Raw genomic sequence first — 18,408 nt, forward strand, 5'->3', positions numbered from 1 at the left:
GTGTTCTTAGACCAGTCCAGTTTATTGTCAATTCGTATCCCTAGGTATTTGTAATCCTCCACCATGTCCACACTGACCCCCTGGATGGAAACAGGGGTCACCGGTACCTTAGCTCTCCTCAGGTCTACCACGAGCTCCTTAGTCTTTTTCACATTAAGCTGCAGATAATTCTGCTCACACCATGTGACAAAGTTTCCTACCGTAGCCCTGTACTCAGCCTCATCTCCCTTGCTGATGCATCCAACTATGGCAGAGTCATCCGAAAACTTCTGAAGATGACAAGACTCTGTGCAGTAGTTGAAGTCCGAGGTGTAAATGGTGAAGAGAAAGGGAGACCAGACAGTCCCCTGTGGAGCCCCAGTGCTGCTGATCACTCTGTTGGACACACAGTGTTGCAAGCACACGTGCTGTGGTATGCCAGTCAGGTAATCAAAAATCCATGACACCAGGGAAGCATCCACCTGCATCGCTGTCAGCTTCTCCCCCAGCAGAGTAGGGCGGATGGTGTTGAACGCACTGGAGAAGTCAAAAAACATGACCCTTACAGTGCTCGCTGGCTTGTCCAGGTGGGTGTAGACACGGTTCAGCAGGTAGACAATACAACATAGCAGGTTATACAACATACACAATCAATCTGTGTATGTTGTATAAGCTATCTTATGTATTTATTATGTTTTTTTATTATTATTATGTTTCTTAGTGTTTTTTTCTGCTGCATCAGATCAGGACTAACAATTATTTCACTCGCCTTTACACTTGTGTACTGAAATTACATTAACCAATCTTGAATCTTGAATTTTGAAGAGGCTTTGGCAAGAAGAGGCAGAGGCTAGGAACCAGAATCAGAATCAGGTTTATTATCACCGGCATGTGACGTGAAATTTGTTAACTTAGCAGCAGCAGTACAATGCAATACTGTACATAATACAGCTGAGAAAAAAATGGAATAAAAATGATAATAAATAAACAAGTAAATCAAGTACAGTATACATATATTGAATAGACTAAAAACAGTGCAAAAACAGAAATACTGTATGTTTTAAAAAAAGTGAGGTAGTGTCCAAAGACTCAATGTCCATTTAGGAATCGGATCGCAGAGAGGAAGAAGCTGTTCCTGAATCGCTGAGTGTGTGCCTTCAAGCTTCTGTACCTCCTACCTGATGGTAACAGTGAGAAAAGGGCATGTCCTGGGTGCTGGAGGTCCTTAATAATGGACGCTGCCTTTCTGAGACACCGCTCCCTGAAGATGTCCTGGGTACTTTGTAGGCTAGTGCACAAGATGGAGCTGACTAGATTTACAACCTTCTGCAGCTTCCTTCAGTCCTGTGCAATAGCTCCCCCCATACCAGACAGTGATGCAGCCTGTCAGAATGCTCTTCACAGTACAACTATAGAAGTTTTTGAGTGTATTTATTGACATACCAAATCTCTTAAAACTCCTAATGAAGTATAACTGCTGTCTTGCCTTCTTTATAACTACATCGATACGTTGGGACCAGGTTAGATCCTCAGAGATCTTGACACCCAGGAACTTGAAACTGCTCACTCTCTCCACTTCTGATCCCTCTATGAGGATTGGTATGTGTTTCTTCATCTGACCCTGCCTGAAGTCCACAGTCAGCTCTTTTGTCTTACTGACATTGAGTTCCAGGTTGTTGCTGTGGCACCACTTCACTAGTTGGCGTATCTCACTCTTGTACACCCTCTTGTCACCACCTGAGATTCTACCAACAATGGTTGTATCATCAGCAAATTTATAGATGGTATTTGAGCTATGCCTGGCCACACAGTCTTGTGTATTTGGAGAGTAGAGCAGAGGGCTAAGCACACACCCCCGAGATAAGATTCTGGTATGTTTTTTCTTTACTTATCTATTTTGTCCCTACATTATTTATTATTTATTAAGAGATAGAGTGTGGAACAGGACCTTGCAGCCTATCGAGCCACACCACCTAGCAACCCATCTTTTTAACCCTAGCCTAATCACAGGACAATTTCCAATGACCAATTAAACTGCTAACTGGTACATTGTTGAACTGTGGGAGAAAACTACTTGTAGTAGTGAGAATGGATCCAGGGTCGGTGGTGTGTTCTTCATGTCAGATGTTGGAGTTTTGTGAAACGGCCAGATTTCTTCATAACTATCTGTGTGTGAAGGGCATCCATCTGTATGATGACCTATGGCTCGTATGGGAGAATGAGGAGGTGACAGAATGAGCTACAGGGAAGTAATCACCTCAAGTTTCAGAGTGCAATTCCCTAGGTGACTGTCAGAAGAGGGAAAGGGAATAGGCAGGTAGTGCGGAGTATCCTGTGGTTGTTCCCCTCTACAATAAGTATACTGCTTTGGACGATTCACCATGGAAAATCCCTAATGACTAGGTCTCCAGCACTAAGCCTCGCACTGGGGCTCAGAAGAGAAATGGGGAGGAGTGCAGTGGTGAAAGAGAAATCAATAGTTGGGAACAGACAAATCTCATAGAGTTGAATTCTGCATACGTACATTCATAACAAAATGAACCTTTGAATAGGCAGAAGATTCTGTGGATCTGAAAGGGATTCTAGGCTGGTATGTTTTCTTACCAGGTCCTGGCATCGGGGAGGTCTCAGATCAGGTGCACAGCATTCTTAAGGGAGAGTTTGAGCAGCCAGAAGTCATAGTACATGTTGGTACCAATGATGTAGGTAGGAAAGGGATGAGGACCTAAACAGAGAATTTAGGGAGTTTGATAGGAAATGGAAATGCATGACCTCAGGGGTAGTAATCTCTGGATTGCTGCCTATACCTTGACACATGCCATTGAGGGTAAGAATGGGATGATTTGGGAGATGAATGTGTGGCTGAGGAATTGGTGCAGGGGGCAGATGTTCAGATTTGTGGATCATTGGGATCTCTTCTGAAAAAGGTATCACCTGTACATAAAGGACAGGTTACACCTGAACCTGTGGGGGACCAATATCCTTGTGGGCAGATTTTCTAGAGCTGTTGTGGAGGTTAGGCTGATTGGCCTATAATTTCCTTCCTTTTACTTTCCTCCCTTCTTAAAGAGTGGAATGACACTTGCAATCTTCCAGTCCTCTGGGAGCATGCCAGAATCAAATGATTCTTGAAAGATCATGGCCAATGCATCCATTATCTCTTCTGCAACCTCATTCAGGACTCTGGGATGTAGTTCATTTGATCCAGGTGATTTATACACCTTAAGACCTTTCAAGTTGGCTAGCACTTTTTCTTTTGTAATAGCTGTGGGACTCACTCCTGCTCCCTGACTCTCATGGACCTCTGGCACACTGCTAGTGTCTTCCACAGTGAAGACTGACGCAAAGTACCCATGAAGTTCATCTGCCATTTCTTTGTCCCCCATTACTACCTCACCAGCATCAATTTCCAGTGGTTCAAAATCAACTCTCACCTCCATTTTACTCTTAATATAATTGAAAAAAACTTTTAGTATCCTGCTTTATATTATTGGCTAGTTGCCCTCGTATTTCATTTTTTCCATTCTTGTAGCTTTTCAGTTGCCTTTCATTGGATTTTAAAAGCTTCCCAATCATCTAACTTCTCAATCATTTTTGCTACCTTATATGCCCTTTCCTTGGCTATTATGCAATCCTTATTTTCCCTTGTCAGCCACGGTTGCCTACCACTGCTATTTGAGAACTACTTCTTCTGTGGGCATACCTATCCTGTGCATTTTCCCAGAAACCTCAGCCACCCCTGGTGTGCCGTCATCCCTGCCAATGTCCTCCTCCAATCCACCCGGGAAAGCTGCTTCCTCATGCCTCTGTAATTCCCTTTATTCCATTGTGATACTGATACATGTGACTTATGCTTCTCCCTCTCAAATTGTAGTATGAATTCAATCATATTATGATCACTGCCTCCTAAGGGTTCCTTTACATTAAGCTTCCTAATAAGATCTGGGTTATTACACGACTCCCAATCGAAGATAGCCTTTCCCTGAGTAGGCTCAAGCACAAACTGCTCTAAAATGCCATCTCGTAGGCATTCAACAAATTCCCCCTCTTGCGCTCTGACACTAATCTAGTTTTCCCTATCCCCTTGCACATTGAAGTTCCTCATTACAACTGTGTCATTACCCTGATTAAATACTATTTCCAGCTCCCTTTGCAATCTCAGCCCTACCTCTTAGCTACTATTGGAGGCCTACGTGTAATTTCCATGATGTTTTTTTCACCCTTGCAGTTTCCTAACTCCACCCACAAAGATTCAACATTCCCTTACCCTACATCACCACTTTGTAAAGATGTAATTCCATCTCTTACCAGTAGACCCACACCACCGGCTGTGCCTTCCTGTCTTTCCTTTTGACACAAAGTATATCCTTTGCTGTTAAGCTCCCAACGATGGCATTCTTTCAGCCATGACTCAGTGATGCCCACAATATCATACCGACCAATCTCTAATTGCACCACAAGTTCATCCACCTTATTCCAAATGCTACGTGCATTTAAATACAGCACCTTCATTCCTGCATTCTTCGCCCTTTTGAATTTTGCCTCTGTGGTAAATCTAACCTTTTGCTCCGTCTGCATTTGTACTCAATCATTGGCTTGTCCTTTTTTACATTCATTGGTCTTCCTTACTATATTCATGTTACACCCAACATCTACTCGTAAACCTGCTGGCTCATCCTCAGCTCTACCATACTGGTTCCTATCCCTTTGCCATATTAGTTTAAACCACTCCCGATGACTCTAGTAAACCTGCCCACAAGAATATTGGTCCCTCTCCGATACAAGTGTCACCTGTCACATTCTACAGATCCCACTTGTAGAAACATCGTTCCTTCAGAGTACAGTGCACCCACACTTGCTGCTGAGCATCACAGGAACACCCATTGTCACATCTACTATATTGGAGGCACAAAAGCACTTCGCATTGCAAAACAGTTGAAACAAATTTGAGTGAGCAGGACTGTCAAAGTGAAATAATCATTTAAATGTATTGATGGGGGATAATGGGTTTTTAGGAATTATTTACATGCTATTTTCTCAGTTCTGTTTTCACTTCTTTTGAAAACATTTTTTTCAGGAAATGGCTATCCTATTTGCCAACTTGGATGTCACTCCAATCCCTCTAACCTCCACAGGAGGAGTACTGTACCAGAGCATTACTGACACAATAGCAACACAACTTGAACAATTCCAGATCATTCCACACACTAATCAATATATAAAGGCTGGTAGATATACATTTATTCCAGACAAAATATGGCCAGATTACAGATGATCATATACAATAAAGGTAATCAATAGATTCAATATACAGTTTACTGTAGGGCAGGGTAGGACATAGTACAGAGGTGGAGACGGGTGCAGTTTCAATTGGGACGAAAGTTAATGGAACTTCCAAAATCTAAAGTATAATAACAATATGAGATTTTAACATAGCTCATTGTAACCCTTACATCCATGTACTACAATGAAACTGTGTGGACTACATCATTTGCAAGGCACTTTGTGGAAGCACGTTCTCACTTTTCAAGATTTGGCATCTCCTTCCTTTGCTATGGAGCAAATTTTAACCTACATCAAAGCAATTGGTTTAATTCAGCATCAGGCATGTAGTGCACTGTGCCAACTATCTCAGCATAACTTTGAGCCAGTCTAGTGGAGACATAATCAGAGTCCAGTGGCTACAGTGCTCCAATTATTTTGAGTTTTTTAGAACTTTGCCAGGACCATCTGCTTTTCATGGTGTCTCCAGCAGGGATTCCCAATCTGGGATCCACAGGCACTTTGATTAATGGTAGGGGTCCATGTATAAAAAAGGTTGGTAACACCTGGTCTAAGGTGTCGGGCTGACTTCTCTCCATGCCTATTTAGATGTTTGATCACTGTGAATGTCACTATTTACTTGGATTGGAGAAGAAACTTCATAAGCCATGAACATGATCCTTCTTTGCAATGGGGTAGTGATCTGCCACAATACAGTATCTACCTACTGCGGGATCTAATGTAGAATCAAAGGAAGACAAACATGTTCCGTAGAGGCAGGTAACCCACTCTACCGGGTTAATGCAAAGTGGTGAAGCTGCCAGCTGATCAAATAGGGAGCTGTAGTGCTTTTTGGCAAAGGAATAGGGCTGACACATACTATGGTGTGTAAAGTCCTCACCTGCAGGAGTATTTTCCGTCATTTAGAAACATACTGCACAATCTAATTTGTTCATCTTTTTATTGACTGCATCTCATCTTTGCATGCCTTACCTCCAGTATATATCGATAACAGAAAAAAGGTGCCGGTATTATTTTCATGCAAAGTCATAGCTCTGATCACATGAAATACACTTTAGACTCAATTTAAGTAGCTAGAAAATATTAAAGTAAGAAGTCAAGTCCTTTTAATACCACAGTGTCTTTCAATTAGAAGAAGTGCAGTTTTGAGCACCTCTTCCTTTGATGCACTGGCATCGACTATCACACAAGATGGGTTCTCCAATCTTCTGTAAGTTGCTTCCACCCTATTGTAAAAAAGATCAAAAGCATATTTTAGAGAAAGGTCAGAGCCGTTCTTGCAACACACCATGCAATTTGTTTCTGATTCAAGACAAGTGATTTGAAGTTCTGGTGCCAGAACCTGCTAGATTTTATTGTTTGTAATCTGATCCTTAATTTCAGTTGTATTTTTCAGTCCACATCCAAGTCATTTAAGAGTGTATTACAGAGTGATCAGAAACGTCATTCATGGAGTTATGCCTGGTCACAGAATGTTCTGCAGGAGAACTGATGACAAACAGAACCATGGAATTACTAGATTCATTTTAAGAATATCTCCCTATCTTGTTTACTAATTATCTGATGGACTAATGTATACACTTGAAACATTTAGATCAACATTACTCCAAATTGAGACTAGTTATAGAACAGCAGATGTTTACAGTTGCAAATAAACAAACTGAGACAATATTCAAATAAACTTTTTGAGGGATCGTCCATTAGCAATGCTTCTGTCAGCCCCAGGCTTTTCTGTCCTCACAACGCTGAAAATTTTGCGATAAAAGAGACAAGCCCCAATCATTACAATCTACATTCAGAAAATGCAGTTTTCCCGAACAGTTTCTTCTCTGAAGTGAGGTGAATACCAAGTAGTAAATCCAGGAGTTCAGGAGTGAGAGTGCCAATGAGTACACATAAATGGAAAAGATCGTCGTGCTTTGATTTTAATCCCAGCATGACTTCCTTTTTTTTGTCCCCCATTAAATTAAATATCAGTATTGGTAATAGGGGCTTGCATCTATAAAATAGTAAATCATAGAAGTTGTTTCACAGAGATATGGGAAATAGGTATGAAGTTCAAGATTTAATAGGACACCACGGTAGTGTAACCGTTAGTGTGACATTATTACAGCTTGGGGTGTCAGAGTTCGAAGTTCAGTTCTAATGTTAGCTGTGGAATGTGTGGGCTTTCTCTGGGTGCTTGGTTTCCTTCCACAGTACAAACATGTACCAGTTAGTAGGGTTAATTAGTCACTGTAAATTGTCCCATGATTAGGCGAGAGTTAAATTGGGAGTTGCTGGGTGACATGGCTTGAAGGGCCAGAAGGTCCCCTATCATCCTGCATCTCTAAATAAACAAATATATAAATAAACAACACTTGGTTAAAAAGGTGGGTAAAGGAAGTAAGAGATAGACAAGCGAAATGGGAAGATTATCCTGATGAATTCTGTTAAAATGCCTGCATTTAGTGCTGCTATTTGCTCTTACTTTTGTCGAAACAGATTGTTTCTCTCCAGCTCAGTTTCTTCCTTGGTTTTCATCTCTCCTCTATGTTCCAAACGACGGATCCTCTCCTCTGCACTGACTGTAAGCAAGAGCACCAAATCTGGTTGAAGCAGATCTTGTGGCCACTGGTATAATTCATGCCGATGGGGAGGCAGGTTCTCCACTTTCCCACTTACTTCGGTTGCGATTCCATATGCAGCAGTGCTGTGCCAGAACCTAGAAAATAACACACCATAGCTTACATTCAATGGAAATATTGAGTAGCTGTGATAAGTATAAAGACGGTGGTAATGTGGAAGAAATGTTAGCAATAACTTGTGCAGTTGATATTGTAAACCAACACCTACAAAAACCGCAGTCAGCTTTTGATAATTAGGAATTATTTAATTAGCGCAGTCAACCAGTCTGTTTCCTTTTTAATTTTCTGATTGATCATTCAATGGAATAGTGCTGTAATTGTGAAAAGAGAGCGGACTTCATGGAAAGATATCTGAGTAAAATTTAGTAATTAAAGATACTAAACAAGAGAACTTAAATGATTTTCAGAAAAAATTATGAAAAACATTTAATTAGTTTTTAAAATGTAGTTCTTATGACTCACTCCGGGTAAATAGACCTTACGAAATCACATAGTTTACTGCAAAAAATAAGAATGATAGTGAATGAATAAACATTCTCTTCTGTAACTTTAAAATGCGAAACAGCAGTGTCTTGATCTAAATCCTAACTCCATTATCTCCCTGAGCTGCAACACTCAAAAATCTATCAATCCCACTGATGAAACTTACAATTAAGCTGATAATCTGTGAGATCCAGATTGTATGTGAAGAAATTCCTTCCTGGCATGATAAGACATAGGAGCATAATTAGGCTATTCAGTCCATCCAGTCTGCGCCATCATTGCATCATAGCTAATTTATTATCCCTCTCAACCCTGTTCTCCTGCCTTCTCGCCATAATCCTTGATACCCTTACTAATCAAGAATCATCTCTAAATTTTCTGTTTCAAGTTTAAAATTATTTCCCTTTAGATTTCTTAGTACATATTTTCTAGCTGATGACAAGATTTCAGTGTGTTTCATATATATTCCTAAATTTCTCTTCATAATTTTGCATAATGTATCGAGAATTTTGATTTATTTTCTTGAAAATGGATGACCTAATTTTACCATGTTGAACATCTAACCTTTCTGACAAGAGTTATTTGACTAACAGATATATAATTTCCTTCTCCCAATCTGTGTGTTTAAAATGAGGAAAGTGATTAGCATTTTCCCTATCTAAATGTCAATTCTTAAATCAACCACTTTCTAACTACTTTGCCAGTAATCTTGCCATGAAATTAAATTTGCTGTTAGCTATGTTGCTCAGTATCTCTATCATTTCTATTCCTTGCATGGGTGTGCCCACCAAAGTCCCAGGACAGTTAATTTAGTGACAACCATCCTCTAGAACCTTTGAAGATTACACTCACCGATCCACGATTACTGGAGATGTTTCCGATGTCTTTGCTGTGACAGAGGCGGTTATGTAATTGCCCAAAGTATAAAAGGCTCGCCGAATGAGAGGTGGTTTTAGATCAAATGTTTTTCTCAAATGGCCAATACTGTCGTGTGGTGACTTTAAAAGTGTTGCTTGAATCGAATCTCTTAAAGCCTCAGTCAAAGTACTCTTTCCTAAAGATAATTGTAATAAATATAACAGAATAAAGCCTCTATTCGTAATAAAATAAGAGCAATGATTTGTTGCTATTTATTTTTTACTTAATTGTTTGTTATTTACTAACATCTGCAGGCTGCATCTGACCAGAGACTTCTACAGCATAGAACAATATTTTTTCTAACACCAAATAATTTGCTGGGGGAACTCAGCAGTTCGAGCAGCAACTGTGGGAGGAAAAGAATTGTTGATGTTTCGGGTCAAAACCCTGCATCAGAACTGAGAGTGAGAAGCAAGATGGCTGACATAGAGAGGTGAAGGGAGGGGGGGGAGTGGTCAGACAGAAGTCCAAGGTGAAAGGTGGACTGAGGAGGAGTAGAAGGTGACGGGTGCCTTGTTCCAGGTAGGGGAAGAGAGCAGTGGTGATGGTGAGAAACAGTGGCAGGTGAATGTAGATGGAGCAGAGAAAAGGACAGAATAAAGATGATGAGCAGGTGTAGCAAGGAGAGTGTGAATGTTGGAGACACCGGCAGAAAGGCTTGCTGCTCCATAATCCAACATCTGCAGTCTCTTGTATCTCCAATACTTTTTATAATGTTTAAATGGACTATTGAGTGTGCCACATAAAAACAGAAGATCTGAGGAGAATTTTGTCATTCAGTGGTGATTTACTTGACTTTGGACAATGGGAGCAAAAGTCATCTGGGGTTCCCACTCTAATTTCAAGTAGAAAACCTGCACGTGTACATTAAGAACTGAAGCTCTGGTGGTTTTTGTCATTCTACAGTCCGTTGGTATTTGGCTTCAGATAGGAAGGGAAACTTAATTAGGATGCCTTAACATAAGTAGCCCTTTGTATTGGTGGGGGGGGGGGAGAGGATTGATTCCTCATCCTCACAGCTTTTCTGCTGCCTGCAACTGTATTTTGAATAGCCAAGTACTATTGATGAAAGGAGTAAAGTCATAGTTTTATGATCTCTAGATTCTATCAAAAAAAACTTACAATTAATTACAAACAAGAGAAAATCTGCAGATGCCGGAAATCCGAGCAACACACACAAAATGTTGGAGGAACTCAGTAAGTCAGACAGCATCTATGGAAAAAAGTACAGTCGACGTTTCTGCCAAAACCCTTCAGCAGGGCTGGAGAAAAAAACCTGAGGAGTAGATTTGAAAGGTGGGGGGAAGGAAGAGGGAAACGCCAGGTGATAAGCGAAACTTCGAGAGCCAGGGATGAAGCAAAGAGCTAGGAAGTTGATTGGTGAAAGAGACAGAAGGCCATCGAAGAAAGCAGAAAGGGAGAAGGAGGAGCACCAGAGGGAGGTGATGGGGGGGGGGCGGGTGGGTAGCGGCAAGGAGATATTATGAGAGAGGGACAAGGGGATGGGAAATGAAGGGGTGGGTGAGGCATGACTAGAAGTTAATTAATTAATCAATCAATTAATTAATACAATTTATGCTTACAATGCATACATGAAATGTATTTTCTTGACCTAATTACTGCTCAATACTATTAAAACTGTTAAATCAGTTCAACAATTTCAGACTTCTAAATGTTTTGAGTGCTTTGGAAGTACATTAATCATATTAGCTACTTAAATTTTAGACCATCCTGTTGTTAACATTAGAAACTTGTTCTTAACTTTATATAGAACTTATTTGTATGGAATGTCCAGCTTCAGTTACTGGATGCTTTGAGAAAGATGCTACAGTGCCTGATACATGTTCAAGATTCAAAAGAGATGGAATCTCTAAACGATTCTTACCTGTTGCATCAAGTCCTTCAATCACAATAACAGGATGGCGGCCCTTTTTGGAAGTCCCATTATATTGATTCACTATTTGCAGAACCTCCTTGGCTTCAGGAAACAATTCCACACACTGTATGATGAGCAGAAATATAAACACATAATTCAACTGAATAACCCTCAGGCAGTGGATAGTCGTTGGTAACTCTAGTATCTGATTATCATTGCTTAACACTGTCACTTCAAGTTCAAGTTTAATTGTTATTCAACGAGAATACCCATGAATGCAGCCAAATGAAATAGTGTTAATCCAGGGCCAATGTGCAAAACACGGTACCAATGGTCACACATACAGCACATATAAGACAGTAGGCACATACCTCAGTAAAATATAGTCACACAAAAAATAATAGTCCAAGAGCCTGAGTGCATGAATGTTGCAGCAGTCTGCAGTCAAGCACAACACGGCTTGTTTTCTGCAGAGTGGACACTTGAGGAAGCACTGACTCCAGCTTGGATGCTGCACATTACTGTCCCTGGTGCTTTGGTGGAGCACACTGACCCCAGTGTCTCTCTCCTGGGGAGCTGTAAACAGGCGACACCGTGGCTTGAGGCCTAGTGCTCGCTATGACTGAAGCCACGCAGCTCTCCTGACATGCGCCAATAAATCAGCGAATCGGACACGCAGCGTTCCGTATTAACAGTGCTCAGAGTCGTGTGATCACAGGAAAAGCAACTAAGGCGATCCCTTGCTGTTAGGCTGCACATCACTTTCACGCACTGACGCCTCTCTGCAGCAAGCAGCACCACGATGCACACCAAGTCCAGCTCCTGCCGACACGCAACTCGTTGCTGGGGTAGACCTGCAGTACTTTAAGTTCTTAATGTCCAGCAGGGTATTGCAATTGTAAAAAATATGCTTAAAAAAGACAATTTATTTAATAAAGTTTAGAGGAGTGAAGAGATCTTATATATACTAGATATATCCCCAGAGCCTGTGTATATCCTCAGACTCTGAAGAGTATAGAGAGGAAATTGCAATGGCCTTACTTACTTCATGGTTAGCAACTGGGAAAGTTCTCAAAGACTGGAAGGTGACTAATATTCTGTTTAAGAAGCAGTGCAAGGAGAAGTTAGGGAACTACAGGCAGTTCAGCCTGACATCAACGGTGGGGAAGTCACTTTAGGAAATTATGAAGGTCAAAATCTATTAGCATTTGGATAGACAAAAGATTGGGAGGAGTCAGCATAGCTTTGTGGGTAGAATGTTGTGTTTGATGAACCAGTTAAGAATTTTTTGAAGGGGTAACAAAAAAGGTAGGTGAGGGTAAAGTAGTGGATAATGTCTATTTAGGCTTTAACAGGCTCTAAACAAGGTACAACATTGCAGTTTGCTGGATTCAAAACTAGCTCAGAGGTAGGAAGCAGAGACTGGTAGTTAAAAGTAGTTTCTCGACAAGAGGCCGGGTAACTAGTAGTCTGCCACATGCTTGGTGTTGGGACCTTTGTTATTTGTTATTTTATATAAATGATTTGGAAGTCAGTCTGCAGACGTCATGAAATTAAGAGGTGTTTTTACGGTGAAGAAGGTTATCATAATTACCGGGGAGAATTTTGATCAGTTAGGGGAGAGGGCTGAGGAGTGGCAAACGAACTCCAATACAGATCAATGTGAAGTGATGCATTTTGGAAAGTCAAACCGGGGTAGGACTTAATATGAATGGTAGGGGACTGGGGAGTATAATGGAACAGAGCGACTTAAGTGTGCAAGTTCATAATTCTTTGAAAATTATGTCATATATGGACAGGTGTATGGGGTTGAGTGGGATCCGGGATCAGCCATGATTGAATGGCAGAGCAGACTCGATAGGCTGAATGGCCTAATTCCTATGTCTTACGGTCTTATGAACAGGTTAGTGAAATGAGTGTTTAGCATAAGATCTAGGAGCAAAAATAGGCCATTTGGCCCATAGAGCCTTCTCCACTATTTTACCATGTTTGATTCATTTCCCTCTCAGCCCCAATGTCCTGCCTTCTCCTCATATCTTTTCATGCTCTGGCTAATCAAGACTCTATTAACCTCTGCCTGAAGTACAGTATACCCAGTGACCTGATCTCCACAGTTGCCTGTGGCAACGAATTCCACTGATTCACCACTCCATGCTTAAAGAAATTCCTCCTCATCTCTGTTCTAAATGGACAGCCCTCTATTCTAAAGCTGCATCCACTGGTCTTAGACTCTCCCACATCCTCTCCACTTCCACTCCACATCCTCCCCACATCCACTCCACATCCTCTCCACCTCCACAGCCACTCCATATCCTCTCCACTTCCACAGCCACTCCATATCCTCTCCACATCCACTCCACATCCTCTCCACCTCCACTTCCACTCCACATCCTCTCCACCTCCACAGCCACTCCATATCCTCTCCACTTCCACTCCACATCCTCGCCACCTCCACAGCCACTCCATATCCTCTCCACCTCCACAGCCACTCCATATCCTCTCCACTTCCACTCCACATCCTCGCCACCTCCACAGCCACTCCATATCCTCTCCACCTCCACAGCCACTCCATATCCTCTCCACTTCCACATCCTCTCCACCTCCACTTCCACTCCACATCCTCTCCACCTCCACAGCCACTCCATATCCTCTCCACCTCCACATCCTCTCCACCTCCACTTCCACTCCACATCCTCTCCACCTCCACAGCCACTCCATATCCTCTCCACTTCCACTCCACATCCTCGCCACCTCCACAGCCACTCCATATCCTCTCCACATCCACTCCACATCCTCGCCAGTTCCACTCTTTTGAGGTCTTTCATTATCTGATAGGTTTCAATGAGATCATCCCTCATTCTTTTGAATTTCAGTGAATATAGGCCCACAGCCATCAAATGCTCGTCATACGATAAGCCTTTCGGTCCTGTAATTACTTTAATATATTGTGACAAATAGAGCTATCCTTTTGTTTCAAATATATCACCTTTGTCTTTTACGTTTACATACTTGGTCCATCACCGCTTATGGGAATGCTTGTGGGGACACTCAAAGATGTAACTCTCACAACATGCTGGAGGAACTCAGCAGGTCGGGCAGCATCCGTGGAAACGATGAGTCAACGTTTCGGGCCAGAACCCTTCGTCAGGACTGTACAGGGAGGGGGCAGAGGCCCTATAAAGAAGGTGGGGGGAGGGTGGGAAGGAGAAGGCTGGTAGGTTCCAGGTGAAAAACCAGTAAGGGGAAAGATAAAGAGGTGTGGGAGGGGAAGCAGGGAGGTGATAGGCAGGAAAGATGAAGAAGGAATAGGGGAAAACACAATGGGTAGTAGAAGAAGGTAGAACAATGAGGGAGGTGATAGGCAGCTGGGGGAGGGGGCAGAGTGACATAGGGATAGGGGAAGGGAGGGGGAGGAAATTACTGGAAGTTGGAGAATTCTATGTCCATACCAAGGGGCTGGAGACTACCTAGACGGTATATGAGGTGTTGCTCCTCCAACCTGAGTTTAGCCTCATCATGGCAGTAGAGGAGGCCATGTATGGACATATCTGAATGGGAGTGGGAAGCAGAGTTGAAGTGGGTGGCTACCGGTAGATCCTGTCTGTTGTGGCGGACGGAGCGGAGGTGCTCGACGAAGTGGTCCCCCAATCTGCGTCGGGTTTCACCAATGTAGAGGAGGCCGCACCGGGAGCACCGGATACAATAGATGACCCCAACAGACTCACAAGTGAAGTGTTCCCTCACTTGGAAGGACTGTTTGGGGCCCTGAATGGTGGCAAGAGAGGAGGTGTGGGGACAGGTGTAGCACTTGCGCTTACAGGGATAAGTGCCGGCTGGGAGATCCGTGGGGAGGGACGTGTGGACCAGGGAGTCGCCGAGGGACTGATCCCTGCGGAAAGCAGAGAGGGGTGGAGAAGGAAAGATGTGCTTAGTGGTGGGGTCCTCCATGGACCTCTGCCATACTTCATTCTCCGCCGGATTCACGCCTCCAACCGACGTTTCTTCTCCTTCCTCGCATCCAAGAAGGACCACAAGCTCGCCCGCCTGGAGCCCACGACGACGATGGGCTCCAGCCCGCACCCCGACCCCTTGGACCTCGACTTCTCAGGCCTTCGGCAGGCCGAAGACCCATCCACCTCTGACTCTGACCCTGAATGGAACCACGGCCTCCCGGACATGGGCACCAGCCCCCGGGGGGCCATAGACTCACTCACCTCCGACTCCGACCTCCATTCTGGGGCCCTGCAGGCTACAGGCTCCGCCACCCCCAGCTCCGGATCCAGCTCGGATTGAGGTCCCGGCCCTCTCCAGACTGGGACCGCTCTTACTGCCGCTGGGTCCTACCGCCCATCTTATTCCCCCACTACCCTCTTACCTCCCCGTGACTCCAAACCTTCCTTCTACCCCTCATCGCCCCTCCATTCCTCTGATTACTCATCCTACCCTAACCCCGCTCTCCCTGAACATCCCAACCCTCCTCTCCCTCCTGAGACCTCCCACTCTTCACCCTCCTCCGACCCCAGCTCCAACCCTTGCCGAGTCTTCACCATTCCCTCCCCCTCCCTTCCTCTATCCCTATGTCACTCTGCCCCCTCCCGCAGCTGCCTATCACCTCTCTCATGGTTCCGCCTCCTTCTACTACCCATTGTGCTTTCCCCTATTCCTTCTTCACCTTTCCTGCCTATCACCTCCCTGCTTCCCCTCCTCCACCCCTTTATCTTTCCCCTTACTGGTTTTTCACCAGGAACCTACTAGCCTTCTCCCTCCCACCTTCTTTATAGGGCGTCTGCCCCTTCCCTCTACAGTCCCGACGAAGGGTTCTGGCCCGAAACATTGACCGATCTTTTCCACGGATGCTGCCTGACCTGCTGAGTTCCTCTAGCGTGTTGTGAGTGTTGCTTTGACCCCAGCATCTGCAGATTATTTTGTGTCAAAGGTGTAACTCAAAATACGATCAAGAATCTTCATAAAAGCAGTGAACAGACGAGATATTACAAATGCTAGAAATCTAATTTTGTTGTATTCTATTTCCATGAACTGAAAGCAGAAACTTGGATTTTGGTTTCCAGGCATCCCAACAAACTCTACAACCAATGAAGTTTAGTCTCTGTTTTAATACAAGAAACTCAAAAATCAATTTACACAGAATATTCTGGAGTGTGATCACAAACAATTGATATATTTTAAGTATATCTGATTGGAAATCATTGCGGCCTGGATTTAATGTTTCAACCAAAAGGTAGCTCCAACAAACAATGTTACACTCACTCTGTCACACTGCCTATCACCTCCACCCCCCCCCCACACCCCACCTTCTTCCTTTTCTCCCATGGTCCATTCTCCTCTCATATCAGATTCTTCTAACCCTTCTTCTCTAACCCTTTACCTTTCCCAGCCACCTGGCTTCACCTATCACCTTCTAGCTAATCCCACTCACCCCACCCCGCCCAGTTTTTTATTCTGGCATCCTTGCTCTTACTTTCCAGCCCTGAAGACGGGTCTCAGCCCCACAGGTCCACTGTTTATTCATCTCCGTTGATGCTGCCTCACCTGCTGAGTTCCACCAGCATTTTATGTGTGTTCCAGGATCTGAGTTCACATTCATAACCTGGAATCTCAACTCATTTTTAAGCACACAGACTATTCACATAAAAGTGCAGATGAAGGATTATTCCTCCCTCTCTTTTGAGCAGATTAAACTTTGGATGCTTATTTTCAGAAGACGGTTGATGTTAAACATAGAAACATAGAAAATAGGTGCAGGAGTCGGCCATTCGGCCCTTCGAGCCTGCACCGCCATTTATTATGATCATGGCTGATCCTCCAACTCAGAACCCCGCCCCAGCCTTCCCTCCATACCCCCTGACCCCCGTAAGAGTAGATCTTGCACGTACAGCCACTTGACCAAGCATTCCATATATAATAAAGGACATGAGGAGAGGGAAAAGGACTTCAGAAAAAATGGGGCAGAAAGGGATTTGATCAGGACTGGTGACCAGATTCTCTCCCAAACAGAGGCTTTTTGGCCTGCTGGGTATTTCCAGCATTTTCCGGTTTTAGTTCGAGTTTGCAGCTGCATCTGCATTTTTCAGATTTTCATACAGACTCGGGAAGTCGGACTTACCTCCTTGAGAACGCTATATGCATCTTCATACTTATAGAATACGACAGAGTTTTTGATGTTTAACACTGAGGGGTGAAGCTCCGGCGTTTGGGTCAGAGACAAGCAGTTTCTGAGGATCTCCTTCTGCTGTCCGTCACTGAGAAGCCCCAGGCTCTGCCATATCCTGCCCTCCTCGCCCGTCCTGTAGGTGCACAGACAGCTCTGCCCACTCTCCCGCAGCAGGTCCCGCAGGACACGTTCGGTGCTCTGACAGCATCGGTCATCTTGCACCAGAAACCCTTTGATCGAAGATCCTTCCTGGTTGGGGAAAAACGCCGTCAGTTCCATGACACGGCATGTCTCGGGCAGCCTGGTCAGTTTGCTCTGCAGGTTCATGTAGGTTTCTGCACCCCGGATTCTGTTTTCAGAGGCGATGCAGAGCGAGTAGGTCTGAGCTCGGCTAAGCAGTTGGTGCAGCTTGCTGTTCTCATCCCAGGGGCTCTCGGAGTTGGGGCTGAGGGCAAAATACAGCGGGTCGGCGCTGCTCTCGCACTCGATTGCGAAGACCCTTTTCGCCCATTGCTTGTATAGAGCAGAGCCGAAGGAGCTGGCCATGTCCCGGCTGCAGCGGAGGCTCATCACCGGACTGGGGTGCAGGCGGAGCCGGCCCTGCAGCCACGGAAAGGGTGCGGTATCACACGCCCGGCGCTCCGCAATCGAAACCCAGCCGTTTGTAAACAAGGGTGACGTATGGAAAACGAAAGAGCCACAGAGCTCGGAAAATAAACGAAAGTCAGCGGCGTCCGCTTCCACACTCGACCTCTCCAACTCTTGCTCCCTGCAAGCAGAGTCACAAGTTCTGGAAGATAAAGGGGAGCTGCAGCAAAGACAAACAAACTGCTGAAAGAGCATTATACTGGCGATCTTCCCTGTATAAACTTACTCCGTGGTCAATCTAACCCTTTTCTCCTACACCGCCTATAACCCTTCAAGTTCACAGAGCAATTTGTCTATTTTTTTTGCTCCAGGTTCCAGTATCGATAATATCTTGTCTCTATTAACATTAAAATCTGCAGATGCTGGATGACGTTACACAGAAGTAGACAGACAGTTGCAGACACCCCTGCTGTACTCTGCTA

General features: G+C 44.0%; 1 protein-coding gene across 1 annotated transcript; it reads right to left on the reverse strand.

The window, feature by feature from the left end:
- Positions 1 to 931: 931 nt before the first annotated feature.
- On the reverse strand, positions 932 to 18,283 carry cmpk2 (cytidine monophosphate (UMP-CMP) kinase 2, mitochondrial). Its single transcript, XM_063038108.1, has 5 exons — positions 17,291 to 18,283; positions 11,176 to 11,290; positions 9,225 to 9,426; positions 7,733 to 7,966; positions 932 to 6,488 (listed from the first exon to the last, which is right to left on the reverse strand). The coding sequence occupies exons 1-5, from the start codon at positions 18,179 to 18,181 to the stop codon at positions 6,359 to 6,361; spliced, it is 1,572 nt and encodes a 523-aa protein (XP_062894178.1). The 5' UTR covers positions 18,182 to 18,283; the 3' UTR covers positions 932 to 6,358.
- Positions 18,284 to 18,408: the final 125 nt, after the last annotated feature.

Source organism: Mobula hypostoma, chromosome 2 (assembly GCF_963921235.1).
Source record: "Mobula hypostoma chromosome 2, sMobHyp1.1, whole genome shotgun sequence".
NCBI classification, from domain to species: Eukaryota; Metazoa; Chordata; class Chondrichthyes; order Myliobatiformes; family Myliobatidae; genus Mobula; species Mobula hypostoma.